Source organism: Rattus norvegicus, chromosome 2 (genome assembly GCF_021556685.1).
Source record: "Rattus norvegicus strain SHRSP/BbbUtx chromosome 2, alternate assembly SHRSP_T2T, whole genome shotgun sequence".
In the NCBI taxonomy this organism is placed as follows: Eukaryota; Metazoa; Chordata; class Mammalia; order Rodentia; family Muridae; genus Rattus; species Rattus norvegicus.
Genome location: NC_141535.1, coordinates 245,166,615 through 245,194,403, shown reverse-complemented (window position 1 = coordinate 245,194,403; position 27,789 = coordinate 245,166,615). Strand labels below are relative to the sequence as shown.

General features: G+C 44.2%; 2 protein-coding genes and 3 non-coding genes across 10 annotated transcripts in view; all 5 read left to right on the top strand.

The window, feature by feature from the left end:
• Positions 1 to 6,794: 6,794 nt before the first annotated feature.
• On the top strand, positions 6,795 to 13,041 carry Rabggtb (Rab geranylgeranyltransferase subunit beta). Of its 6 annotated transcripts, none has more exons than XM_087616468.1 (10): positions 6,795 to 6,848; positions 7,758 to 7,865; positions 8,811 to 9,008; positions 9,368 to 9,473; positions 9,574 to 9,671; positions 10,166 to 10,218; positions 10,304 to 10,414; positions 10,844 to 10,969; positions 11,943 to 12,092; positions 12,572 to 13,040. In XM_087616468.1, exons 7-10 carry the CDS (start codon positions 10,358 to 10,360, stop codon positions 12,710 to 12,712), a joined length of 474 nt encoding a protein of 157 aa, XP_087472594.1. In that variant the 5' UTR covers positions 6,795 to 6,848; positions 7,758 to 7,865; positions 8,811 to 9,008; positions 9,368 to 9,473; positions 9,574 to 9,671; positions 10,166 to 10,218; positions 10,304 to 10,357; the 3' UTR covers positions 12,713 to 13,040.
• Snord45c (small nucleolar RNA, C/D box 45C) lies at positions 7,577 to 7,656 on the top strand. Its single transcript, XR_015679261.1, has one exon. It is a non-coding gene; the product is annotated as a small nucleolar RNA SNORD45 (small nucleolar RNA).
• Snord45a (small nucleolar RNA, C/D box 45A) lies at positions 8,092 to 8,172 on the top strand. The gene has a single exon (XR_015679260.1). It is a non-coding gene; the product is annotated as a small nucleolar RNA SNORD45 (small nucleolar RNA).
• On the top strand, positions 9,088 to 9,158 carry Snord45b (small nucleolar RNA, C/D box 45B). The gene has a single exon (XR_015679262.1). It is a non-coding gene; the product is annotated as a small nucleolar RNA SNORD45 (small nucleolar RNA).
• A 1,387-nt stretch (positions 13,042 to 14,428) lies between the features above and the next one.
• Positions 14,429 to 27,789, top strand: part of Msh4 (mutS homolog 4) — a 50,613-nt gene continuing 37,252 nt past the window's right edge. The window contains 4 exon segments of the mRNA NM_001106477.3: positions 14,429 to 14,612; positions 17,958 to 18,137; positions 21,134 to 21,291; positions 21,657 to 21,767. Coding sequence (NP_001099947.2) covers positions 14,444 to 14,612; positions 17,958 to 18,137; positions 21,134 to 21,291; positions 21,657 to 21,767 — 618 coding nt within the window. The 5' untranslated portion in view covers positions 14,429 to 14,443.

Sequence of the window (27,789 nt, the reverse complement as noted above, 5' to 3'; positions counted from 1 at the left end):
GGTATCAAGGCTCCCTGGGACCAAGGGCTTCCCCGTTGCTGTCAGGCAAGGCCATCCTCTGCTACACATGTATTTGGAGCCATAGATCCCTCCAGGTATACTCTGGTTGGTGGTCTAGACTCTGGGAGAACTGGGTGGTCAGGCCAGCCTATGTGGAACACACCTTTATTAAAGAAATAAAGAGAAAAGAGATGTCCACCATGGCACATACCTAGAATACCAACACTGCTGAAGCAGGAGGATTAGGAATCTGAGGTAAACCTGTGTGACCCAGCAAGACCTCTGGAGAAAAAACCAGGCTGCATAGATAACACATGCAAGGCAAAACATTCGTGCACATAAAGTATAAATAAATCTTAAGTAAATGTTTTAAATTGCTGTAGGGCCAAGGTATAACTTAGTGGTAGTGTCTGTGCTCTGCATGTTTAAAGCCTTAGCTTTGATACCTAGAACACATGACCCATGACTAGGGACTCTAATCTTAGCTTGAGCTGTCACATTAAAACACCTTGGGATGCATGTGCATCAAAAACAGAAATTTACTTCCCTTGGTGCTGTGAGCTGTAATTCCGAGGTCAGGCTTTGGGCTGCTGTCTCTCCTAGTGCCCTCTTCGGACAGAAAAGATCAGGCAGGTGTGGCCTCTTCATTGAGGGCACTCACCACCCTCAGGATGATCAGGTAGGACATCTGGGTTCTACCTCCAACAAGCACGAAAGGGATTGGATGTAAACGTCTGAGTTAAGGACAAACTCAAGCACTCAGTTTATAAAGTGGTCTGTGCGAAACAGCACTAGAAAGCCGTTAGAAGGGTTACCAAATTGTTTGGGTTTGTTGTTGTTCCTTTTTACTTTCTGAGACAAGGCCTCACTATGTGACCCTGGACGGCCTGACAATGACTAAATAGACCTGACTTTCCTCTAACTCATAGACATCCATCAGCCTCTGACCCCCAAGTGCTACAGTTAAAGGTGTGCATGCCACGGCAGTTGGACTGACTTTTGGATATTTAAAGATCTGAGCTAGCAACTTATGTAAGAACATCCCCCCCCCCCTTTGAATTGTAGCTTCTTCAGAGAAGTAGTTTTTCTGGTTGCCCAGGCAACCCTCAAACTTTGTGCCCCTCTTGTGAGCTAGGATAATTTCCAGGCATCAGAACACTTGGCTTAGAAGTGAACATTGGCAGCTCTGCAAATTTGGGGACTTTCTTTAATAGATGTTCTTATTCTCCTCTACAAATTAATAAAGTCTATTAATCTGTTCTAAAGTGGGGAACCACTTCATCAGTGTGCAATGAGAGCGTGTCTTAAATAGAGTTTCCACTGCTGTGAAGAGACATCATGACCAAGGGAACTGTTATAAAAGAAAACATTTAATTGGGGCTGGCTTACAGTTTCAGGGGTCCAGTCCATTATCATCATGGCAGAAAGCATGACATCCTGCTGTATACATGGTGCTGGAGAAAGAGTCAAGAGTTCTACATCTGGATCTGAAGGCAACCAGGAGGAGACTGGCTTTTGCAGGCAGCCAAGAGTAGGCTCTCTCTTCTGCACTGGAAAAAACTTGAGCATAGGACCTCAAAGCCCACCCCCACTGTGACACACTTCCAAATCCACTAGACATCTCACACCTAAGAGAGAACGGCACTCAACCATCTAATGGACCATAAACACAGTCCTAATCACTGCTGCTCCAGATCAGGGTTAAAATATGGGCCATGTCTGAGCCTGAACAGTGGTGAGGGAAGGGTCCTTGCCACCTGAAGCAATTGGGAGAGCCATGAAAAGACATTTGGCCGAAGTCGTCCTCCAGGTACTGATCTTCTGCAATCCCCTTGACAGTGAGTCCATCCAGGGTAGCTAAACACATGCTCCCAGATTGATTGGACATAGCCTGTTCAAAAACATGATAGACACACAGAACAAATACATCAACAAGTATCCTGAAGAAGAGCTGAGTCAGAAGCAAGATCCCTGGCTGCTCTTCCACAGGACCTGAGTTCAATTCCCAGCACCAACATAGTGGCTCACAGTTTATGACTCCAGTCTCAGGGGGATCTGACACCCTCTTCTGGTCTCTGTGGGCACTGCATACACCTGGTGCATGAACATACATACTGTCATAGTTAGGGTTTTATTGCTATGAACAGACACCATGACCGATGCAAGTTTTATAAAGGACAACATTTAATTGGGGCTGGCTTACAGGTTCAGAGGTTCAGTCCATTATCATCAGGTGGGAGCACAGTAGCATCCAGGCAGGCATGCATGGTGCAGGAGGAGCTGAGTTCTACATCTTCACCCGAAGGAAGCCAGGAACAGACTGAGCATCCTCAGGCAGCTAGAAGGAGGGTCTCCAAGCCCATCCCCACAGTGACACACTTCCTCCAACAAGGCCACACCTTCTAATAGTCATGCACGCATGCAAACACTAACATGCATAAAGAAAAAAATAAGTAAGATTTAAAAATAAATTACTCAAAGTAAACAGCTGACTTCAAAGTTGTTTTTATTACTCATAAATGGCAGGCTTTTATTCTGCCCTTTTTTTTTTCTTTGAGGCAGCATCTGTTGTAGCAGATTACCTCCAACTTGCTATGTAGCCCAGGATAACTTTAAACCACGATCTTTCATCTACACCTTCCAAGCACTGGAACCGAACTGTAAAATATCTTTCTATTCCTGTAGTGGCTTGAATATGCGTGGCCCATGAGAAGTGCTACTATTAGGAGATGTGGCCTTGTTGGAGAAGTGTGCCACTGTGTTGCTGGTTGGCTTTGAGGGCTCCTAGTTCTCAAGCTTTACCCATTTTGGAAGAATCAGTCTCTCTCCTGGCTGCAGTCAGATTAAGATGCATGATTCTCTGCTTCTTCTCTAGCCCCATATCTGCCTGGACACTGCCATGCTTCCTGCCATGATGATAATGGACTGAACCTCTGAAACTGAAAGCCAGCCCCGATTAAATGTTGTCCCTTATAAGACAACATTTGTCTTGGTCATGGTGTCTCTTCACAGCAGTGGAAACCCTAACTAATACAACTCCATCTTTCAAAGTATTAACAGAGTTAGAATTCTACTTTTATAACTACATCTTACCTAGAGTGTTCTCTTCAGCACTGGTTATCCTGAAACCTGAAGTCCTACACTAGACAAGATTTCACTCATGGGCTGGTGAGATGATGGATCAATGGGTAGGACACTTATCACTGTGCCTGGCAACCCGAGTTCAATAGCTGTCCCATGTGGTAGAATGAGAGAAGAGAGTCGTTCAAGATGTCCTCTGACTTCCACACGTGCACTACAGCATGCGATGTGCACATATATACACCACAGAATAAATAAATGCTTAAGAGAAAGAATTAACGGTCTGGTGAGACAGCTCAGTTCATGAAGTACTTGTTGCATAGTCCTGAGGCTTTATCCCTGGTCCTTGTGGACATCACATCTACTCCAGCCAAATCCATGAGGTCTAGGTTTAGTGAGAGACTCTGTCACAAAAATTAAGGTGGGGAGATTGAAGAAGACACCCAACGTGGATCCCTGACCTTCACACATGTATATACATGTATGCACGGGCACATGCAACGTGTGCACATGTAAGATTTTTGAGTTAATCAGGGTTCACAAGAGGAGCTAAACAAATAGAAATGACACATATTAACAGGATTTCTTAGATTGGCTTACATGACATAGCCTTGGGAGTCCAACAATGGCATCTTCAGGATGAAGAACACAAGGACCCAGTAGCTGTTTATTCTACAAAGCTGGATGCCTCAGAATTTGCAGCTGGTGCTGGAGTCCTTCAGGATTCCAGGAGAACCAATGGTCTTCAGTCTGTTAGAAGTCCGAAGATGCTGGGTTCTGGTATCAGTGAAGGACTGTGGTGGCGACGGCTGCAGCATAAACTCAACAGCAAGATGAGACAGCAATGAGCCCAAAAGCACAGCTCCTTCTGCAGACCCCCTTTTATCTGGATTAAGAAAACCCCTCCCAGGAGCGGCCAAGACTTGTCTTCATTGGCTCTGGTCCAGTTGAACTGGCAGACAAGATTAACCTTCACAATTTCCCTGTATTTAAAATGTACAAAAAATAACAGGGTAGAGAAATCAGAAACTGTGAACAGTTTAGCCAGTGCTGGGGAATGGATGCCGTCATACAGGCCGAGTAAATGAGCTACGTACCCCCGGCCCCTAACAGTAGAGTTGAGCTACTTCAGAAACCACTCCATACTTATTCTATTTCATTGACTCAGAAACACATTTTATTATAGTAACATCCCAGAAGTCTGGATAATTAATAGACACTGGCTACTCTTTCCTTGCTTCTCGTCTTTGCAATCAACCTCGTCCTACAGTTGATGAAATCAGTGGCATCCTGGATGAAATGAGATACTCTTTCCCCACAGGAACACTGTTTAATGATATGGTCAACACGTTAAAGGCCGGCTAGGCACTGCCTGCATACTAAACGCTAGTGGGCCAGGTCTACAGTTCCAGCAGTTCACAGCATGAACATGGATTAAAACTGTTATAACTAGGGGCTGAAGAGGTGGTTCAGTGGCTAAGATCAGTTCTAGCATCCACAGGGCAACTCACAGCTGCATATAACTACAGATCTGGGGGACTCTACATTCTCTCTTCAGGCAACACACACACACACACACACACACACACACACACACACACACACACACAGGCAAACTGCCAATACTAAATAAGAATAAAGAGATCTTTTAAAATGTTAATAATAAATGTTTCCCTCTTTTATTTGGGGGGCAGAGTCACTCTATGTAGCCCAAGCTGGCCTCAGACTTATCAGGCTGGCATAAAATTTGTGATCCTCCTGTCTCAGCCTTTCCAGGTGCTGGCATTATAGGCATTGTCTACCACTTACAAAGTAATAGGCGCTTCCCTGGGTATAGAAAGTCGACATCCATCAAACAGTAACAGTGTAATATTAGTATGCCCCACAGATCGTCTTAGAATTTTCTAAGTCGGGGTTGGGGATTTAGCTCAGTGGTAGAGCGCTTGCCTAGCAAGCGCAAGGCCGTGGGTTCGGTCCCCAGTTCCGAAAAAAAGAAAAGAAAAGAAAAAAAAAAGAATTTTCTAAGTCACATTTTAGAAAGTGAAAATAGATTACCTTAATTTTAAAACATATTTAGCCCAGTCTACCTAAAATGTCACTTCAGCCAACAGTGCTTCTCTTCGCTGTTCTTTGACCGTTGTAGGCGGGCGTATGATACATTCTGATTATTCTTGCTCTCTACGTTTCTTTTCTTTTTTTTTTTTTCCCTCTTTTTTTTTCCGGAGCTGGGGACCGAACCCAGGGCCTTGCGCTTGCTAGGCAAGTGCTCTACCACTGAGCTAAATCCCCAACCCCAGCTCTCTATGTTTCTTATCTGCCTCCCACATACCCCTTCTTTCCCTCCCTACGACCCCTGTTCTCACATCCATGTCTTTTATTTTGTGACTCACTGAGTTTAACTGGGGCTGCCTGTATGACCATGGGGTTGGAGCAGTCCACCGATGCCTGGTCAGCTTACCAGCAGGCACACGTCTGAATAATGACTCCCCATTTCCCAGTGTGTGTCTGTACCCATTAGGTCAGCAGAGAGGGGCAGGGCCCCTGAGTCCCTTCCTCATCCGTGACTGTCCGTCAGGGTCATTTGTGTGAAGCTCAGTGCAGATAAACACAGTGGCTCTGAGTTCAAGGCTGCAGTGGTTGTCATGCTCAGAAGATGGCTTCTGGGCCTTTTCCTATTATCTTCTCTTATATTCTTTCTGCTGCCCTCTTTTATGATAGTCACTAGGCTTTTAGAGGTCATCCCTCAACTAATGTATTCTCCAGATAACCTTGGGCAGTCGTGAATCTCTGTATTCACTGTCGTCCCCTGTATAGAAAGGCTTATCTGATTTGGGCTGAGAGTAGCGTTTTCTACGGGCATAAGCATAGATATTCAGAAGGCAGTCAACAAACAAACTTCAAAATGAGAAGCTTGGCACACAATTTGTATTTTATGACTACAGCATTTTTCAGTTTAGACTGGCCACATTCAAATCCCTGACGTGGCTGTATCTGACATCTTGGCTTTGGAGAGATAGAAGAATTTATAGACCTGTTTTATTGCAGCAACAGTTCTTTGGGGTCGGGAGGCATATTTTAGTCTTTGAAGAGGCAAAGTGGACTGGGGAGATAGCATGCCTAGCATTTTCAGTTGTGAGTTCAAGGCTTGGGGCTTTTAAAATAAATATTAAAAGTTAGAGTTAAACCATACAAATTTACCAATACAGAGTGGAAAAACTAGCCTTATTCTAGCGGTTTCTGGAATCAAACCCAAGCATCCATTTTCACATGGTATTTTTCCATAGTAATATATGTGGCAATATATTTTTCATTAGCTGGGTAACAGACACACTAAAATTGATCAATTTTATGGGGAGTAGGTAGGGACCTCTAGCTCAGGATGGCTTCCAAGTGCCTACACGGCCGATGATTTGGACCACTGATCCTCCTGCCACCACTTTTCCACTGCTAAGATAATAGGTCTGCACTAACACTTCGGGTTTATACGCAAAGGTTGAAATCAACCCCCGGCCTCTTTGAGTGCTAGGAAAGCTCTTTACAAACTGAGTGACATGGGGTCCTTCAGGCAGACGCATAGCCTGCTGCACCGTGACCGCGGAGTCCTTCAGGCAGGAGTGCGGCCGGCTAAATCGTGACCGCGGGGTCCTTCGGGCGGAGCGTGGCCGGCTAGGTAGGGCGTGGGCTGCCGGGCGGGCGCCTGTGCGCAGGCGCGCAGACCCTGACTTTCCGTGCTCCCGCGCTCTTCAGTCTTTCGGCGGTCGGACATGGTGAGAGCGACATCGCTTTGGTGCGCGGAAGTTGGGGAGGCCTGGGCGGTGGGTCAAGCTGCTCCGCATCGTGGGCTGGCGCAGCACGGGGAGCGGGCGGGCATGCAAGGCTAGCATTCTTCTTGCATTCTTCTTGTGAGCTCTCAGCAATGCTCCTGCCTCGGCCTTCTGAGGCCGGTCTTAGACCGCTCCTTGAGCAATGGCTCAGCGTTTTCTGCAGTTCTCGAGGGTTGTGGTGTTATCCGCGGCCCGTAGGCGAGCCTCTCTGGATTGAGCCGCCTTTTTTTTTTTCCCTTTGCATCGGAGACTTGTGTGTGCCTGTTTTTTTCAGGGTTCAATGATCATTTACGAATATTGTTTCAAAGTTAAATATTCTAATTGGGATGGAAGAAGGCCGGCCTTGGCCCACGCCTTTTAATCGTATCACTCCTGAAGCAGTAGCAGGCAGCCTGGTCTACACGGGGAGTTCCAGACCACACAGGGCTTCATAGCCGAGACTCTGAACAAAATAGAAAAATAACTTATTTGGCAGTGGATTTGCTTTGACCTACTTAATGGGTGATGGCGAATATCTTAGATCCGAAGGTGAAATTTGGAGCTAATGGGCCTGATCGTTTAGTAAAGGAGATAATATTTGAGGACTGTTGAACAGTGCACTGAAGCTTCAAATTCACCGATCGAGAGTGTGTATTGCACTTGGTCGGCAAAAAGGTGAGCGGCAGAATTCGGGTCAATGATGAGCTGGCATGTATTCTGAATCTAAAGTTGATTAATAACCACTTTAGCTCTAGAATTACTCTGAGACCCGAAAAAAAAAGTGCCGTCATCTGGTCATACGAGTCTGGGCTGTCAAGTTTTCAGGATGTCGAAAGGAAAACGTAATGATCCAGTCTCTGTTTTTCTTCGAAGGGCACACAGCAGAAGGACGTCACCATCAAGTCAGATGCGCCTGACACCCTGCTGCTCGAGAAGCATGCTGATTATATCGCCTCGTACGGCTCAAAGAAAGATGATTATGTGTGTATGAGTTTCTTGTTAGTTTAATACTAATGGACAGGCCTGTTTCTTAAAGCGTTGTCTGTTGGCAGAGGCCTGATTTAAAGTCCATTAGGATAGATGGGCCTGGTATACTAGAGGTTGATACTGGATAGCATTAGCCTTGCATACCGGTACACAAAGGGCCAGAATACAGGGATGCAGGTAGAAGGGGTTTACTCCTTTCTGTCTGGGGTATAACCTTGAAGGTCAATGATGTGTTGGCATGTATTATCTGAATTTGCTGATGTGTCCTAACATTTGAGCTCTAGAATTACGCTGAGACCTTGAAAAGGTTTTACCTAAACAGTATAATAGGGAGGTTACCACACCCCTGTGATAATCTCCAGCAAGGGGTAGAGCTGGAAACCCCGGGCTTTGTGGGGAGACCCTCTCCAAAGAGGAATCACATGGGTAATCAGACCCTTATTTTGGGAGGGGGGGAATCATAGGCCTAAATGGTCCTTATGTCAACTGTCCGCCTGGCCCTTTAGGCGTTTGGTTTGGCTTGGCAGCACACCAATGACACCTGTACCTGAGTGAACGCTTGTGAAATGATGCTTGATTTGGTTTCCATCTCCAGCACCATTTATCTCTCCGTATTCATAGACCTTGTAAAATGCAGTAATTGGTGTTTGGTAGACTGAAGGAGTGAATGTTGCCTACTAAATTCACCTGAAGTTGGCACTTGGAAACTATTAAAGTTTGTTCTCAATCTTCCTGATGCTGCAACCCTGTCGTACCATACAGTTCTGCATGTTGTGGTGAGCCCCAACCATAAGATAGTTTCATTAGTTCAAGACTTAATTTTGCTGTAATGTCGGACCCAAAGGGGTGAGAACCGATGCTCTTAAAGTTGTTCACAGCTGACCTAGGTAAAGGTGGGTTTTGTAGTCAAGAGTGACAAATTTAAGACACTTCTCCCAGGAATACTGCATGTCCGAATACTTGAGAATGAGCGGCGTCTACTGGGGCCTGACAGTGATGGACCTCATGGGGCAGCTTCATCGGATGAATAAAGAGGAGATACTGGTGTTTATCAAGTCGTGCCAGCATGAGTGTGGGGGAGTCAGTGCCAGCATCGGGCACGACCCCCACCTTCTCTACACGCTCAGTGCTGTCCAGGTAAGCCCTTGTGAAACATTGACCCTATGTGACGACCCAAATGTTAATTGCCCGCCTTTAGAGTGAATTCTCTCCTACAGGTCAGTGATGTCATGGCATGTATTAGCTGAATGCTAACTTGATGCAAGTTACAAATGGCACTGAGACCTGGGAGGGTAAAATGCATCTGTGTCAGTCCAGGTTAGAGTTGGTTTTAGTGAGGAGCGAGAGGGCGGGTAAAGCCTACCTCTGTCAAATTATCAAAGGAATAAGAAATTGTAATGAAATGAGTAACAGCCGGCGCGTGTGAGCCATTTATAGTAATGGGGAAGGGCATGGTGGTTGGCCCAGGACAAATTCCTGCGATGCTTGTCTTTCAGATTCTCACTCTGTATGATAGCATCCATGTAATCAACGTAGACAAAGTGGTAGCCTATGTTCAGAGTCTACAGAAAGAAGATGGTTCCTTTGCTGGAGACATCTGGGGTAAGATCGGCTTTCACTTTTTTTAGTCAAGCTACTCCACTCGGAGCATCTTTTGTCTTGGTGTAGTAATCATAAGATTTCAAGTTGTTCATCTTTTCAGGTCCCACTAAGCAGTTGGTCTAACTGGAGTAAAATGGCCTGCTGGAAGTCCCAGCATGCCCCGTGCTGGCTTGTCAGCACGCCACACTAAAAGATAAGGTAGGTCCAAGTCTTACCCCCAGTGTTGGTAGTTTTGAAGGGCTAACCTCCCTGAAGGTAAAGACCTGAGGAGGTCTTTAAAACTAGACTGTCAAGGTAGTAAATACCTGAGTTGGGAGATGGAAAATTTTTCCTTCGATTAACTTTAATCTGTTTTGGGGTGGAGCAAAATGCAGTCCTGAGACCAGCTGCTTTGTGGGATGTGAACCTTTTATAAAGTAGGGTATTAATGGCGTTACTAAATTACTAACCTGAATTTCTCAGGGCATATAATCCTTCATTTTGTAGGTTACTTTTCTGGGTCTGTTGCAAGCTAATTCGGAAGGCTATTGCTTTCTGTTTGTCTAGCTGGGTTTCCTTACCTTGGGGGACTGTCTCCTAGTGAACATGGTCTTGGCTTTGGGAACTTTAATGTGCTGTATATATAGGTTTTGTTCTTGGGTGACTTGGTAGCATTTACATGTCTGTCCTGCCTTGGTTCTCTTTGTCTTTAGGAGAAATCGATACAAGATTCTCATTTTGTGCAGTGGCAACTTTGGCTCTCTTGGTAAGCTTTGAATGTTGGGTCAAAGGGCCGGATTAAACACTGCGGATGTCTAGGTAGTTGTAATAGGCTTCATTTCTTTTTATAGGGCAAACTTGATGCTATTAATGTGGAAAAGGCCATTGAATTTGTTTTGTCCTGTATGAACTTTGATGGTGGATTTGGGTGCAGACCAGGCTCTGAATCTCACGCCGGACAGGTAATCCTGCAGTTAAAATCTATAGGGTTTTGTGTTGGGAGTTTTCCGTATATGCCATGCCAGTCTACACAATTTCGTCCTCATAAGTAGACCTCACCAGTGTTCCTTATTGGCATTTGTCTGTTTATGTGGGGTCCACATTCTGTGCTGTTAACTGACTTGAGGTTTGCTACATAGTCCAGGCTGTCACATGTTGGGAATGGAGGCACAAGCTTGACTTGATTCATTCAAATGAACTAACCCCAGTATGTCCATCTGAGCACGTTTCTGCTTGTGCCAGAGAATACTGTATGTGTAAGTGTAGCATCTCATTGTGGTATTGAAACTAGTGGCACAGCCTGAGGTAGGAAGATGGAGCTTTGGTGATTTTGGTAGTGTCTGCCATTTACTATTAAACTATACCTGCATACTTTATGTCTGTAATTTTAGATCTATTGTTGCACAGGATTCCTGGCCATAACTAGTCAGTTGCATCAAGTGAACTCCGACCTACTTGGTTGGTGGCTTTGTGAACGACAGTTGCCCTCTGGCGGACTCAATGGAAGACCCGAGAAGGTATTATTTGTAGTGGTTCTTCCTGCTGTGGGCTTAAAACTGCACTGTGTTTCTTGGGTGATTTTAAGATGATACCTTAAGGAGAGAACTTGGGGTCTCACTGACCTGAATTCATTTCTGCCTTGGGACGTGGATAGGTGCTGTCTTTCTACCACAGCATGCTCAAAAGCAATGCTGGGGCTGGAGTGGACCAGCTTGTAATTTAACCACATCACCTGGGAGGCACAGGCAAGAAGTCTTTTGAGTTTGAAGCTAGCCTACTCCATTTAGGGGGACCCAATCAATTAATAAATAAAAATGGGTGGTGAACACTTCAAGTGTTGCTAATCTGAGCTCCAGATCTATATAGTTAGTTTCTGTGTAGAGCTTGCTTTGTGAGAGGGTCAGAGAATGCTAATTTTCCTTGTGGGGATGCCCCCACAGATAGTATCTGAACAGGACTGGAGTCTTAAGCTAGTAACTTAACAGTTGGGCTAAAACCTAGAAACTTCATGTGCCTGCTAGTCATTCTCGGGGCTCAGTAGGTTGTTGAGGCTGATCTGTAGGAACTGAGCCTCTGTGCCGTCTCAGCCAGCTGATGAGCGTCTACCTGGACAGTACAGGTTGGAAATGGCCCTGCCTAGGACTTAACCCCTGGGTTTCACCCGTGACCTCAGCTGTGCATGGAGTAAGATGTTCTTTACAAAGACAAGTGAATTAATTGCCAGCCTACAGTCCTGGCGTGCGTTGAGAAACAGTGCCTGGGAGCTGGTCTCAGTCCTTTCTGTGTTTTCAGTTACCATCCTATGCATGGCTGAAGCTGTTCTAAACTGTAGTGATTGTGCTGCCCCAGACTATTGTCCACTATACCCCTGACCTTGTTTGCCTTGTTTACTTCTGCGTTTGGAACACGGGATTAGACATTTTTTAAAAATCGATCAAATCTGAGAGTAGAGTGGTGAAGTAAGGCAGCTGTCTGACTGGTCCCTTCTAGTTACCAGATGTGTGCTATTCCTGGTGGGTGTTGGCCTCCTTAAAGATAATCGGGAGGCTTCATTGGATTGACAGAGAAAAGCTTCGAAGCTTCATCTTGGCATGTCAAGATGAAGAGACAGGAGGGTTTGCAGACAGGCCAGGAGACATGGTAAGTATAATGCTACATTGCAGTTTTTCATGGTTACAGAACATTTCTTTTTTTTAAAGATTTATTCATTTATTATATATAAGTACACTGTAGCTGTCTTAAATACACCAGAAGAGGGCATCGAATCTCTTTACAGATGGTTGTGAGCCACCATGTGGTTGCTGGGGATTGAACTCAGGACCTCTGGAAGAGTAGTCGGGTGCTCTTAACCGCTGAGCCATCTCTCCAGCCCTACAGAACATTTCTAATGTACTAAAAATAGTGTCTTGTAAGAAATAGTCCAAGGGTTGCTCTGGATGTTTTTTAAAATGCATAGCAGGGTAGAGTTTATAGAAATTTCTTGTAGTGATATTGTTTATGAGTTCTGGTATTAGTCTTCAGAAAACTTTTAAAGCTAAAGTGGTAATGGTATTGAAAGCAGCAAACTTCCATGGGCAGATGGTTGAGTATTTATTTACGTGTCTGTGGACTTCCCGCAGGTGGATCCCTTTCACACCTTGTTTGGCATTGCTGGATTGTCACTTCTGGGGGAAGAGCAGATCAAGCCTGTCAGCCCTGTCTTTTGCATGCCTGAAGAAGTGCTACAGAGGGTGAATGTCCAGCCTGAACTAGTGAGCTAGTCCGAGGGGAAGAGCCTTCGGTGTGCAGTATCAGTTACTGTGGTTATCAAACCCAGAAGTGACTTAATATTTTGTATATCATATGTCAATGATAAATTATATAAGTATTGTAAAATAAATGTCATATTTAGATCTTTAGTGTTCTGAGTACAGTTTCTGTCAATACTGTTTGTTAATGTCTAACAGCAGCAAACTTAAAAAGCTAGTATTTAACTGCCATCTCCCTGTGTCCTTTTGACCTGTAACAATGACGGGAAATGATTTCTGTTAATAAAGATGATCAAAGTGAGTGAAACTCATGATTTAAATAAAAGATGCATAAAATCGAGTGAGTGGCTGTTGTGTGCATAGCTTTTTAAAACCAAAACACCTCTGTAACCAAGAACACCTTATTTATAGGCGGGGCTGGGAGGGGTACATTTTTCAAGGAACGCCAATCTCTGCTGCCAGTGTCTGCTGTTTGGACTCCTCAGGCAGACTTGCCCAGGATGCTGGAAGTCACCCCCAAAGAATGTGAGGTTTGCTCACTTCACAATGGCTTTAGGTGGAGTTATTCTTGATGGGGGACCCTGTGCGATGTTAGGTCTCAAGGGTTTGACTGATTACAATGGGTGGGTTGCAGGTTGGGTGAATACAGTAATGGTACTTACTCAGTATGGGTGCCTCTGGGTCAGAGTTACCAGAGCTATCTTTTCCCATTGAGGGCCTCTGCCCTTTAACATTTAAAGGGGGGGAACATCTTCCCTCTGAGATGGTCCTACATTGCACTAGAACTCACCTTTTTAATACAGATTTCCAAGTGTGTTTTGTGACTTTTTTAAGCTTTTCAATCAAGGGCTACACACAGCCAATACAGTCTACATGTCTTGGTGTTCTATTTCTGTGATCATCCCTGTGATCAGGTCTTGAGATTTAGGGCTTAGAGTTTTCAAAAGGTTTGATCCATTATGATGGCAGGCAGACAGGCATGCCCTTGAAGACCACACCTACTTCAAGCTGCTCCCCACTTTAAGCCTCCAAATGTATGGGTCTATTTTACATAATGGTTTGCATGTACTAGTAAGAATGCCCTGTTATTTGGAGAACATACTCAGTTCTGTCGCTATGTGTGTTGATAAAAAAGCTTCCTGAGGGTTACAAGCAAGGCTGTAGTTCTAAACCCTATGTCCAAAACTGCAATACTAGAAATAGGACGGTTGGGAAAAGCTGTATTTAACGGTACATGTGGTCTCACCCGTGTTCTGTCTCTGGTACTAGGTCATGTGTACAACTGTTGAGTGAAGACTTTAAATGTTTAGACATTGGGTACCAGGCCCATGATGTACTAAAAACCAGGGGTAATTGTATTGGGGATATAACTGGGACTCGGTAAATATACAATAGCCTGTGTTCAGTCCTCAAAAAGGACCCCTCCTTAAAAAAGAACTGTCGGCAACCCAAGTTGTTGGTCAGTAGTGGGCCTTGAATTGTGTTGATACTGATACTTACAGGCTTCAGAATTACCTGATGAGAACAAAAACAGCCCTGGAAGCAAAGGTGAGAAACTAGCGACCCACGCCTGCGCAGTGTCCTGCCTGCGCCGTGTGCATCGTGTGCAGCTTGCGCCTGCGCCTGCGCGATGGCAGCACTGCACATGCGCTCAGCCTCCCGCCTTTTCAGTGGCACGGCTTCCGGCCTTGGGGTACTCGAGGCCTCACGCGCAGAACCTCGAGTGTCAGAAAGGCCAGAGAGATGCTGAGGCAGGAGGCTGCTTCGCTCTCGAGTTCCCCACGGTGGACGCCATCGCGGAGGGAGGTCCCCCGCGGCAGGACGCCGGCCTCCGCGTCCAGGCCGAGCACAGAAGGTGCCGTGGCCGACAGGAGCAGCAGCAGCAGCAGCCCGGCGCCGGCGGCCGCTCCAGGCAAGGCCCCGGGTCACCTCACGGCGCTGGCGCCGGCGCTGGGTACCAGAGCGGCACTGCGCTGCCCTCAGCTCCCTGCTGGAGAGTGCGAGCTAGCCGGGGTTCCATAGTCACTCATACTGGGGGTGGTTTGTGCCTTTAATCCCAATTTTAGCGGCTATGGTTCAAGGCTAGCCTGGGCTACACAGTTTCAAACCAAACAAAACACAAAGGAGAAAGTCTTGACTCTTCACAACAGTTTTATTAAGCCGTGAAAGGAAAGGTGGCCCAGCTAGTATTCTCTTTTTTTTTTTTTTTTCTTTTCTTTTTTTTCGGAGCTGGGGACCGAACCCAGGGCCTTGCGCTTGCTAGGCAAGCACTCTACCACTGAGCTAAATCCCCAACCCCCCCAGCTAGTATTCTCATGTAAAGCCTTAACCTCTTGTTTTGTTTTAAGGCAGGTTCTCCATGGCTCAGGCTGCCCTGAAACTCATTAGTAGGAAAGCTTGCCTTAGCCCCTTGAGTACTGGATTATACCACGGTGCGGTGCCTGACCTTTAACTTTTTTCCTTCAAAAGAAAAAAAAAAGTTTTTCTCTTTCCCCCTCTGAGTATATGAGTGTACAAGGGATGGGTGTAGAGCTCAAAGGATGAATTTCTGGAGCTCTACCTCCACCAAGTGGGCTCTGGGAATCCAGCTAAGGTCTGAATCAGGCTTGGTGGGTAATACCTCTCTACTCATTGGGTCATCTTGATGGCCCCCTACTTCTTAAAACGTGGCGAATGGGAGACTGTGTGTTAAGTTTTCTAATAGTGGAGAGCTGGTCTTTGGCTGACAGATTTTACTCTTCAGGTTCTAGAGTGGATTGGTAATAGGTTAAAGTGAACATCTCATCTAATTCAGATGCTAGCTATTGAAAATAAGTCCTTCTGGGGTCAAAGAGATGGCTCATCTAGTCAGGGAAGTAGCTGCTCTTTCAGAGGTTCAGTATTCCAATTCCCAGCGTCCCTGTGAGGACTCAGCACTTTGATGCCAGAGGATCTGCTGCCCTCTTCTGGCCTCTGGTGCACAGACATGCATGCGGGCAAAACACCCGTGCACTTAGGTGGAAAAGTCCTTTATATTGTGAGTGAAGAGAGAGTTAAATTACGAAGTCTTCTATGTTCAGTGTTGGGCAAAAAGCACCCGAGAGAAACAAGCTTATGAACTACCGCAGAGATGACCTATCTGACAATTCGGATGTGGGACCTGAACCTCCTACAAGACAGACCCACGGCACTGTGCCTGGGTGGTACGTGGTCATGAGTATTTTATGATTCCTGATGAAGATCAGGAGTCTCCTCTCATTGCTCTCTTGCTTATCCTTTTGAGGCACACTCGTGGCAGGCAGCCAGCCCCTTGTTAGCTTGGATCTGGCTCAGCCTTAGGGCTGCACATCGAGTGCTCTTAACCACTGAGCCACATCCCCAACATCTAACTTAAATTTTTCTTAGAGGTAAGGTCCCTGTATGTAACTCTCGCTGTCCTGGAACTGGCTATGTAGACCAGGCTGGCCTCAAACTCAGAATGCTTATTTTATTTTTGTTGTTGTTTTGGTCCTTCTTTTGTTTTTTTCAAGACAGAGTTTATTCTGTATCCCTGGCTGTCCTGCAACTCAGAGATCTACCTGCCTCTGCCTCTTCAGTGCTGGGATTAAAGGCGTGAGGAACTGAGTCCAGCTACTTTTGAGGTTTTAAAGGGTTGAGAAAAATTTAAAGGACAACATTATTTTTTGGCATGTGTAATTCAAATTCCAATATGTAGAAATTGTTTTGAAAAAAATATAGGGGTTGGGGATTTAGCTCAGCGGTAGAGCGCTTGCCTAGCAAGCGCAAGGCCCTGGGTTCGGTCCCCAGCTCCGAAAAAAAAAAAAAGAAAAAAAAAAAGAAAGAAAAAAATATAAATGTGTTCATTGGTTTATACACTACCTCGGCTGAGCCCCTGACAGTGACTGTGGCTCACAAAGCACATCCGTCTGCTGTAACTGGAATCTTCTCAAGTTGTGTAATGAGTGAAGGCTGGAATGGAAAGTTTGAAAGTCGGCAGGAAATGGATGTCGGCGGGAACGGGGAGAACAGATGAGAGGCCAGAAAAAATAAAATGTTGATATAGTAGTGAAGTTTTAAAAGTATTGAGCGCTGAAGGCCAACACTTAAGAGGAAGGCAAAGGACAGGGGCTTTACAGGAAGCTGTGGATAAGGTAACAAGGGCTCAGACATGTGGCGTGGAAGCCGGTGTGTGGAAAAGCCCTGTGTTTTCATTTGCTTGTTTGTCTGTTTGGAGCTTCTGTGTTACCAGACACTGTGCTAGGCTATTTATGTACACTGTGTGAAATGTTATGACGTGACTGTGAAATAGGTAACATGTTGGTAAGCAATGATCTGAAAAAGTGCGGACGGAGTCTGATGCCGACTTCATAACACCATTTATTTACATAGGAGGAGACATTCAGAGGAGGGAGTTGATGAAGGAAAAGACACTAATTATAGTATAAACTACACCTGGTGACTGAAAGGACCCTTCTAATTTTAGCAAGAGCAGTCTCAGTGAACTCATATACAAGAGCTCTATTGGAATATCTCTTTAATAAGTCAACTTACTTTGAAGCAAAATCCCATGTGTCTCAGGCAGGCCTCAGCTCACTTGTAGGCAAGGTTGACCTTGAACTTGTGAACCCCTTTCCTGCATCGCTCAAGCACTGAAATCGCAGATGAGTATCAGCACACTTGGTTTATGTATGCTGGGATGAAACCCAGAGAGAGCCTCATCCATACCAGACAAGCACCCTTCCCACTAAGCTACACCCCAGCCTGTATCAGCATGTGCTGGAACATGCTTATCAAGCCAGGCGTGATGGTACATGTCTGTAATTCCAGCACTTGGGAGGCTGAGGCAGGAGAATCATAAAATAGAGGCAAATCTGGGCTACACAGTGAATTCAGCTCCAGCCCGAGATTCATAGTGAGATTTGCCTTTAAAAAACAAACACAACTTATCACTAACCAAAAACGACGTGAGAGTAGAAGGGGGGTCGTTTGGGTGGAGGAAGGGGTCAGAGTAGGAGAGGCCAAGAGAGCATAATAGAGGAGGTTGAATATGATCAACATACAATATATACACATATGAAAATGTCACAATGGGACCAAATATATTCAGGTCAATATGGTCATTGTAAATGGAATTGCCAATAATCATTTAGTTATTATTTTTTAATTAATCAGATTAAGTTTTATAGAAAATGGTCATGATACAATGTAAATTTTAGGAATTAACATATAATTCCCTAATGCTAATAATTAAGAATTAATCATAATTTTTCAAATTTAGGTTCATCATTTGGAAACAAAAGATCTTACACTACACACAAAGCTGCATCCAATTTTCCTGTTGGTACGAGCTCGTCTTCTGCACAAGATACCACGTATCCACATACGTTTAGAACTCCGTTATCTGCTGGAAATCCCCAGAGATCATATAAAGGTTGGACACCACAAGTAGGACTTTCAGGTAAATCTTGAAAATGTTTAAAGTTTCATAATTATAAGTTGGGTGGTGAGCTTATTTGAGGCTTATCTGTCACTGATAGAGAGGACAGAAAGGTAGGTGCGTATATCATTGACCCCTGTGCACCTCGGGGCAGGCTAGCATGCCATGTGCTTTCTGGTCTTGTTTGTTAATCTTGGTTGTTAATAAATGCAGCCTTGTATTATTTGAACCTTTCTGACCCAGAGGGAAAATCTCACTCGTGTGATACTTAAGTGAAAAACTTGACCCTAATAGACTTTTTGAGTGTTTTTCTAATACTGAATTTTAAACTAAATGTACTCAATTTTGTTGAGGGATCAGTGAGTGAGTAGGTATTTTGTGCACACCAATTTCCTAAGGCATATTGTCTAAAAGTATGTCTTGGCTACATGATGTGCCTTTTCTGAGAAGGTAAGAACAAACGTCTGTTCACCCCAGATACTAAAAACAAACCAAAGAAATGACCACACCCAAGCCTAGCTTGTCGAAGCCCTAGGATTTGGGGCAGGAACATGGATAACTCAGAGCAGCTGCCTCTCAGAACAGCTCCCCCAGCCAAGAGAGATATGCTCCTGAAGTTTGACCTGCAGACAACTGCACCTCACCTCTCTTTCTCCTGAAGAAACTGCTCCTGCTTATACAACCTGAGAAGAAATGGAGTCTCCAGGAGGGAATGCTTCATTCTGACAGAGGAATGCCTACATAACATATGTGCATACATTTTAAGATGCTACTGTTTTGTTGTTTTTGTGGTCTTGAAGAAAGGGCCTTTCTGAGTAGTCTGGCTGTCCTGGAATTCATTTCATATGCAAGGCTGGCCTTCAACTCAAAAGATCCTCCTGCCTCCACTTCCTGAGCACTGGGTTATTATGGTTATTATGCTAGAAATTATATAGAAATTATACTATACGTGTGTGTGTGTGTGTGGTGCTTTACATATATAGCTTTATACACACACACACAAACACACATTTATTTGTTTTGTGTTTATTACATTCATCTTTCTGGGACTCCTACAACAAATACTACATTTATTTTCTTATCTGAATCCTCTCTGCTTGTCTCACCCCTAGCCATTCTTTCTAGTCTCTTCCTACAGTCTCTGTGTGTCCTACACTTCTCACATCTGTATGCCATTTGTAAGGACTGAGGTCATTCAAATGACCTCACTTAATACTAACTACCCCTATAAAGGGCAGATGTGTTTTTCAGATCCAGGTAAATGAGGTCACACTTAGGTGCTGTGGACTAGAATGCTGAGGACACAGAGAAGCCATAGAATCCCACACCACACTCACTGTTTCTAGTATTCGTGCTTCTGCATTGCTATCAGATCAAGGGTAAGAGTGTGGGCATCACCATAAGGGCTGTTTGGCATCTCTCCAGCCACCGATTCCAGACTCTCACATACCTTCTCACTTCCCCTCTGCATCTCTGCCATCCTAAGCATTCGTCTGTACACTTGAAGTTTTATACATGCTATTGGTTCATTTTTATTCATGTATTTTTCATTCTAATGCAGAATATTAAACCCAAGTTCTTACCAGGGTAGGCACTCTCTGCCACTGAGCTAATCTCTCAATCTTCTTGGAAATTAATTGAGTAAAGAGAATTGTAAGGGGTTGGGGATTTGGCTCAGTGGTAGAGCGCTTGCCTAGCAAGCACAAGGCCCTGGGTTCGGTCCCCAGCTCCGAAAAAAAAGAATAGGAAAAAAAAAGAGAGAGAATTGTATATTTGATAGGATTTTGTAATAATTAAATGAACGTAAGTAAATAACTTCAGATGTCCTTGACACATAAGGATTTAGTGAGTGCTGGTGCCCACAGCCGTGCATGGACAGTCGCACAGTGTATTTATTTGCTGCTCATGGCCAGCTCTTGAGTTAGACATTATACTTTTCACTTTAAAGTTGGTTATTATGAGATAATTTTAGCACTTATAGAGAAAAGTGAACAATAAGTATTTTAACACCAAATTAAAAATTCCATTAATGACTTTATTTTAATAAAATTTAAAAAAAAAAGTCAGGTGATGATGGCACATGCCTTTGATTCTAGCACTTGGGAGGCAGAGGCAGGTAAATTTATCATCTGTGTATTCCTCAGCCCAGGAATTAGAAACCTGTAGCCAGATATATGGACAGCTACCTCTGAGTTTGCCAAGCCTTAATTTTACACATAGATGATAAATTTACAGTGCTTTATTTCGAAGTTTGTTTGACTGGGTTATTATTGTTGTAGTAGTGGTGGGGTTTTTGTTGTTGTTGTTTTGTTTTTGTTGTTGTTGTTTTCTGTAGCTCTGGCTGTCCTGGAACTTTCTCTGTAGACCAGGCTGGCTTCAAACTCAGAGATCCACCTGCCTCTGCCTGGCAGACAGCAGTTGGTAGTGTATGCCTGTAATCTCAGCACTTCTTGGGAGGGAGAGACAGGAAGATTGCCACAAGTCGGAGACCAGTTTGATCTCCTCAGCAAGTTCTGGGTAGCCAGGGATACACACCCTATCTAACAGTTAAGGCAAATAAAAATCCCTTAATGTGACGTTAAGCTTTGATACAACACTTTGAGCTTTAATCATTTTATTTGTTTTGGAAAATGAAGTTTTTATTTTTTGAAAATAAAGGTTCCTTCAGGATGTTATGTTATTAGCTAGACATGGCACCTATATAAGACCAGCACAAGGTCAAGGCAGCAAGATGAGTCACCACTCCTGAAGGCAGCACTAACGGGGCTCAGGAGACAAAGGAGAGGGTGTGGTTGTGGAAGGAGACATGGCTTAGGAGTCAGGGTGTTCATGGAGTGAGACAAGGGCCAGGGCATGTGGGTATGAGCCGTATACACTGTGTGCAAGTATGGATGACATTATTAAAGAATAAGCAAAAGATATAAAACCCACTAGACTTAGGACTTTGAGATCTTCAGTGAAGGAGTTATAGGCAACCATTAACATTCATCTGCGTTCTTCATGCCAACTGCCTCCAGCCACATCCTCCGCGGTGTCTGCACATGCCCCGTCAGTCATTGTAGCAGTGGTGGAAGGAAGAGGGCTGGCTAGAGGCGAGATAGGAATGGCAAGCATCGATTTAAAAAGCCCACAGATTATGTTGTCACAGTTTGCAGACAACACAACATATGCAAAGGTAAGTTTTTTTACAACTTGCAAATTTGAAGTAATTCTATATCTACATACAAAAGACAAAAACCAACCAACAAACAAAAAACCCATTAATCTTGTATTGAGAATAAATATTTGAAAAACTGAGATTAATTTTGAGTTTAAACTACTAGAAGCCAATGAGTAAAATATGACCTATCTTTCTGGTACTTTAAATTTGTACATAGGTATAGATGTTTATTATATCATCATTTAACATATATTTTGACTGAAACATTAAAGTTAGACTGTTGGGTTTTAATCTGTGCATTTTAACAGTTTACTTTTTAGAATGTAAAACTACTTTGGAAACTGCTAACATTTAGGAAATGGTTATTTTAATAATTTCAGGTGATCACCAAACTCCAAGTTTTATCACCTTTGGAAATAATAATGTCAAATACTGCTTGTGTTGTGGGAAATTCAACCAAGTTATTTACTCTGATCACAGAAAATTTTAAGGTAAGAGATTTTCATTCTGGTAGCATTCAAAATGTAATTGTTTAGAGTACATGCCATAGTATTACAGAAAGAAGTTGTTTGACTAAGAGCCTAAGGTAGTCAGTTAATGCAGATTGTAGTCTAAGATATTACTATAGACCATAAAAATGATGGTGGGTGTGCTTGATTTGGTGCCAGGGTTTTACCTTAAAGCATGAAAGAAAACTGCTGGGTGGTTAGAGGTGTTCTAGTTTATGTCTTCCGCTGTGATATAACACTCTGACCACAAAGCAACTTAGGGGAAGAAAGGGCTTATTTAACCATTACAAGGTCAGGCCAGGTGTGCTGCCACACATCTTTAATCCCAGGGTAGCAGAGGCAGGAGGAGGCCTGAGCTCTAGGCCACCCTGGTCTACATAGTGAGTTCTGTGACAGCCAGGGCTATGTAGAGGACCCTGTCTCAAAACCTAGCAAAATTTAAATATTGCAGGGGAAAGTCCATTATTGCAGGGATGTAAAGGCAGGAATTTAAGAGCAGAGTGCGAGTGGACTCACGCTGCCTGCTTGTTTTCTTTTGGCTTTCTCTTGCCCTATGTAGTTCAGGATCCCCTGCCTAGGGAATGGTGTCACTCATAATGGGCTGTTACTCATAATTTCTCATTAAAAGCAATCAAGACAGTCTCCCTGTAGACATGTCCATAGACCAACCTGATAAAGACAATTCTTCAATTGAGTTCTCTTCCCAGATGATTCTAAGTTGTGGCAAGTTGGTATTTAATATCGGCCATCACAGTTGTTTCAGAATATACAAGGGACAGATGCAGACCCTCAGCGAAAGCCCTGTTTCCTTAGAAGTGGTGACCGTTGTCAGGCGAGCTGAAACTGAAGTTCTCCTGGTCGTGGGGGTGGCAGCTGTCGGCAAGTGTGCTTTCCTCCACATGGTTTCCTCTATGGGGGAATTGTTTGGGCTTACTCTAGTTTACACTCCTTCTCAGCCTGCCACTGTAGCAGGGACTGTGACAGAAAACCACTGAGGACAGCTCAGTCAGAGCCTCTTCCCTCGGCTCATCTGTCTTGTCAATGGTGGTTGTGCTTCCAAACAGCTGGCAGTAGTGCAGGTGGAGTAACCCCTAAAGGTGCAAGTTACCATCCGGATGCACAGTGTTCTGTTGCACTTGCAGACTTAAAGACGAGGCTCCAGGTCTGCTGGGCTCTTCCTCCTTCATTGTACACCCAGCCCCTGCAGCCCCCAAGTTTCTTGGAACTCTTAAAGCTCCCACATGACTCAGCTGGTGTCTACGATGTTGTTCTGAGACAGGACCTCGCTATGTAGCCTGGCTGCCTAGAACTTGCTTTGTGTTTCATGTTTGCCTCAAATTTAAACATCTGCTAGGCTCTGCCTATGCTGGGATTAGAAAGTCATGCCCTACATGCTGTTTTGATTAGGCCTTCTAGGCCTTGGCTGTAAATAGCAGAAATCCAACTTAAACAAGTTTAATCAAGAATGAGCATTATTAGGCTTCATATTTCCTGTTGTCAAAATAAGGCAGACTCTAGTACACATGTTAAGGACAGACCCCCAATCAGTAACGGCCTGTTGGTGTTAAGGCCCAGGTAAAATATTAAGGCAGAGATGGAACGTTAAGGCCTAGGTAAGTTTCTTGGCTTGCCTGCCATTATACGGAAACTTTTTCATATGTTTTTATTGTTACTAGAAAAGTTTTTAATGCCAAGATTGTTTTCATATTTTGTTATGTTTTGTGCCCTTGGACACCAATTACGACAAAAGTCAATAGAATGGTTTTGTATAGTGTCTTAGGGTTTTACTACTGTGAACAGACACCATGACCAAGGGCTACATTTCATTGGGGCTGGCTTACAGATAAGAGATTCAGTCCATTTTCATTAAGGCCAGAACATGGCAGCATCCAGGCAGACATGGTGCAGGAGGAGCTGAGAGTTCTACATCTTCACCTGAAGGCTGCTAGCAGAATACTGACTTCCAGGCAGCTAGGATGAAGGTCTTAAACACCATGCCCACAGTGACACACCTACTTCAACAAGGCCACACCTACTCCAAAGGGCCACACCTTCTAATAGTGCCACTCCCTGGGCCAAGCATATACAAACCATCAGATTCCTCTTCCTGGCCCCCATAGGCATGTTCAAACATATGAGTCTGTGGGGGCCATATATCTAAACATAGCACAATGCAAAAATATATTTAGTCCAACTTCAAAAGTCCTCATAGTCTATAGCAGTCTCAACAATGTTAAAAGTCCAAGGTTCAAAGTCTCTTCTGAGATTCATCCAACCACTTAACTGTAATCCCTAAGGCAAGACAGGAAACAGCTGGGCAAACTATAAACTTTGCATCCATCTTCATGTCTGATGTCAGAGCAGTTTTCAGGTCTCCAACGTTTTCATCTTTGTTGACTTCAAGAAACTTCTTTCTTGGGGAGTAGGGGAGGAAAAAAAAAAGAAACTTCTTCCTCCTGGGCTGGTTCTACTCCCTGTTAGCAGATTTCCTCAGCAGATAGATTATGGTTCTAGCATCTTGAACATCAGTGTTACACCTTTTGTTTCAATGTCTAGATTCACACATGATCATCTGGGCTCCTCCAAAGGACTGGTGACACTTCTCCAGCTCTACCCTCTGTCACACTCTAAGCTCAGGTTGATCCACTCCACTGCCTCTGCTATACGCGGTGATCGTCCCATGGTACTGGTGTCTCCAACACGCTGGGGTCTTCCACTGTAACTAGGCTCCACCAATAGCCTCTCATAGGCTCTCTTTATGGTGTGAAGCCTCAGTTCCTTTGCATGACCCCTTCAGTACTGGGCCATCAACTGCAGCTGAGGCTGCACCTTCACTAATGGCCTTCCTGGCCTCTCACAGTGCCCAGCCTCAGCTGCTCTTCATGACCCCTTCCTGCCTTCAAAACCAGTACCACCTGGGTGATTCTCACACATTACCAAGTACAGCTGCAACTCAAGGCACAACCTTGGCTATATCTGGAATACAGCTTCTTTGTGCTCTCAGGAAAGACTGCTCAGAAGATTTCGCCTTAGTGATGTTGGTGTCTTCTGAGTCACCACTAATTTCTTAGCTCCAGCAAAGCAGCATCAGTTGTCCCAGTCGTCCCTTCTGTTTTTCACTCTAAAGCCAGAACCACATGGCAAAAGCTGCTGATTACTACTGCTTGCTGGAGCTGGGACATGGTCCCCCTTTTCTATTTCATTATCAGCAGCTTTCTGTGAAAGATAAAAGTTTTAAAGTTGCCCCCTAGACACAAAGTTTAGAGAAAAAAAAAAAAACAGGTTAGGCCCCAGAATTGTATGTTCCAAAAAACCTCTCCTAGGGCTATAGAATGGATAATTACATTGGCCAGCTCAGCAGCTTTCTCCCAGAAATTAGCTGACCATAAATCTTAGAGAACAATCTTGAGAAGCAGGAAACAACTTCTCCTAGGAACTAGCGGACCATGAAGTTAAACAATCTGAGAAGTAGGAGACAGCTTCTCCTAGGAAACAATCTTGGGGGACAGAGAGTTAGTTCTTCCTTGTGATTTTTCACTGTTATTCTACACACTTTCCAATGATGCCATCCCTGCCCCCTAGGGTTGTGGTTTCTCCCTTTAAATACCTCTTCTCCCAGCCTCTCGGGGTCGAACTCCACTGCCCCTGAGTGGGATACGAGTCTCGACCCCAGTGCACTGGTTGCTATCAATAAACCTCATGTGATTACAACAAGGACGGTCTTGTGTGAGTTCTTGGGGGGTTGCGTCATTCCGAGACTTGAGTGAGGGTCTCCCCACTCTGGGGGTCTTTCATCTGTTTTCCAACTCCATCTCTGCCTAAGCTTGGCTACCCTGGAACTTCATGTGTAGACTGACTTTGAACTCAGATCTGCATGCCTGTCTCCTAAATACTTGGACTAAAGATGTAGTTCACCAAGCCTGGTTTCAGGTTTTTCTTCATCTAGAACTTGCTCTGTCCCAGTCTGGCCTTGAACTCTGAGATATGTTTGGCTTTGCCTCCTGTGATTAAAGGCTTGTACTACCATGCCTGGACCTAAACTTAGATGGATGAGACCTTGCCCCAAGGTCACTATTCCCTTAATTCAATTTAATGTCCTTGAACACAGGATTCAACTCCATTTCACTTCCTGGTGCCCCTTTAATATGCAAACCATATATTTTATATCTTCCCTTTCTCAGCTTGCTATGCTTATTCAAAACACTCTTCAGACTTTTAACCAGAGAACAAAGTTTCTGCTGGCTTTTTTGAGATTTTCTCTGTCAAGGTAATTAATATAAATTTCTTCACCTTAGTCTCAGCTAGACTATTCATATGGGGAGTTGTGGGGGGGGGGCTGCAAAAACAGCCACATTCTTCACCAAAATACCACAAAAATAGTCTTTAGGCCACATACTGAAATTCTTCTTCACTGAACCATCTTGGGTCAGTTCTGCACAGTTCAAATCACTCTCAGTAACAAAGACTTCCATATTCCTACTAGGATGGCCCGTTAAGCCCCATTTAAAGCTTCCCACTGCTTTCCAAATCCCAAGTCCCCATATCTACATTCTTCCAAACAAAAGCAGGGTCAGGCCTGTCACAGTAATACCCTGTCCCTTGTACCAACTTATGTCTTAGGGTTTTACTGCTATGAACAGACACCATGACCAAGGCAACTCTTACAAAGAACATTTAATTGGGACAGGAAGGTTTAGAGGCAGGAACATGGCAGCACCCAGGCAGGCATGGTTCAGAAGGAGCTGAAAGTTCTACATCTTCATCCAGGTAGTTAGGATGAAGGGCTTAAAGCCCACACCCACAGTGACACACCTACTCCCAACAGGGCCATCCCTTCTAATAGTGCCACTCCCTGGGCCAAACATTTACAAACCACTACATATAATTACCCACAATAAACTTAGACCCAAACCAACCACCCAACAGCACTTTCTGGACCTGTGTATAATATAAGCTTTTATGGTATAAACTGTCCCTGGGATGGATCTCAACATAGCAGAGACACCTGAACTAATACAAGAAGCTGTTTGGAATAAGACTTCAATTTTGAATAGTGGTCCAGCAAAATTTAAGTTCCCAAGACCTCCCTGGAAACTGACATCCTACTTGACAGAAGGAGACATGTATGTGGGTAACTGACATCCTGGTTGGCAAGTTAAGACATGAATGTTAGACAAGTCCCGTCCTGGTAGACAAGTTAGGACATGAATATTAGGTAAAACAAGCCCCAACCAATGGGAGCAGAATATTCACAACAAGACATGTTCCTAAGGGAATTCCTGTTCCCTAAATCCTGATTGGTGAAATAACGTGGCACAGATGTTTGTGGATTGGGGTTTAAAGACCCTGTAGGTTCTGAATTCAGGCTCATGGTTCAGTTTCCAAATCTGGACCAGGACTGTAGTGCCCAATAAACTATCCCTGTCTGGGGTTGGGAATTTAGCTCAGTGGTAGAGCGCTTGCCTAGAAAGTGCAAGGTCCTGGGTTCGGTCCTCAACTCCAAAAAACAAAGAAAAAAAAAAACTATCCCTGTCTGATTGAGATCAGTGTGTGGTTTGTGAGGTGATTCCTGGACCCCAATAGCTAGATTAGGAGAAGGAGCCTAGTTTGAACCAAACTCAGATTTGTTTTCTGCAGTGAATAGGAATTTTAATGGGAAAATAAAGGGTCCAGAGAGGGTAGAGAACATGGGCTAACAAGAGTCGAGAAGGTAACAGCAGAGACAGCAGAGGCTTGATGTATGTGAACCACCTGTATTTGCTAACTGGCTGCTGTTGAAGTTAGTCTCCCACCCTCAGTACAGACAGCAGGTTGTCTTGAGTAGAGGGCTCAGAGGAATCCAAAGTTTGGTAAAGAAATCTTCATCAACTACCTTCTCACCCCAAATATTTTTTTCTATTATGTATAGGTGACTTGTGAGGTTTAGCCTCAGCCTTAGCTTTAACCCAAGAGCTTTCTGTTTATTGTAAACAAGATTGAATAAAATCAACCACAGGTCAAGAGG

What these genes read in the sequence shown, in the direction of transcription:
- Rabggtb (XM_087616464.1), top strand. Translation starts at nt 8,820, where the DNA reads ATGTCCGAATACTTGAGAATGAGCGGCGTCTACTGGGGCCTGACAGTG. An exon ending in CTTTGCTGGAGACATCTGGG is followed by an intron (nt 9,474 to 10,165) that starts GTAAGATCGGCT and finishes CTTTGTCTTTAG; the next exon opens with GAGAAATCGATACAAGATTC. An exon ending in TGGCAACTTTGGCTCTCTTG is followed by an intron (nt 10,219 to 10,303) that starts GTAAGCTTTGAA and finishes TTCTTTTTATAG; the next exon opens with GGCAAACTTGATGCTATTAA.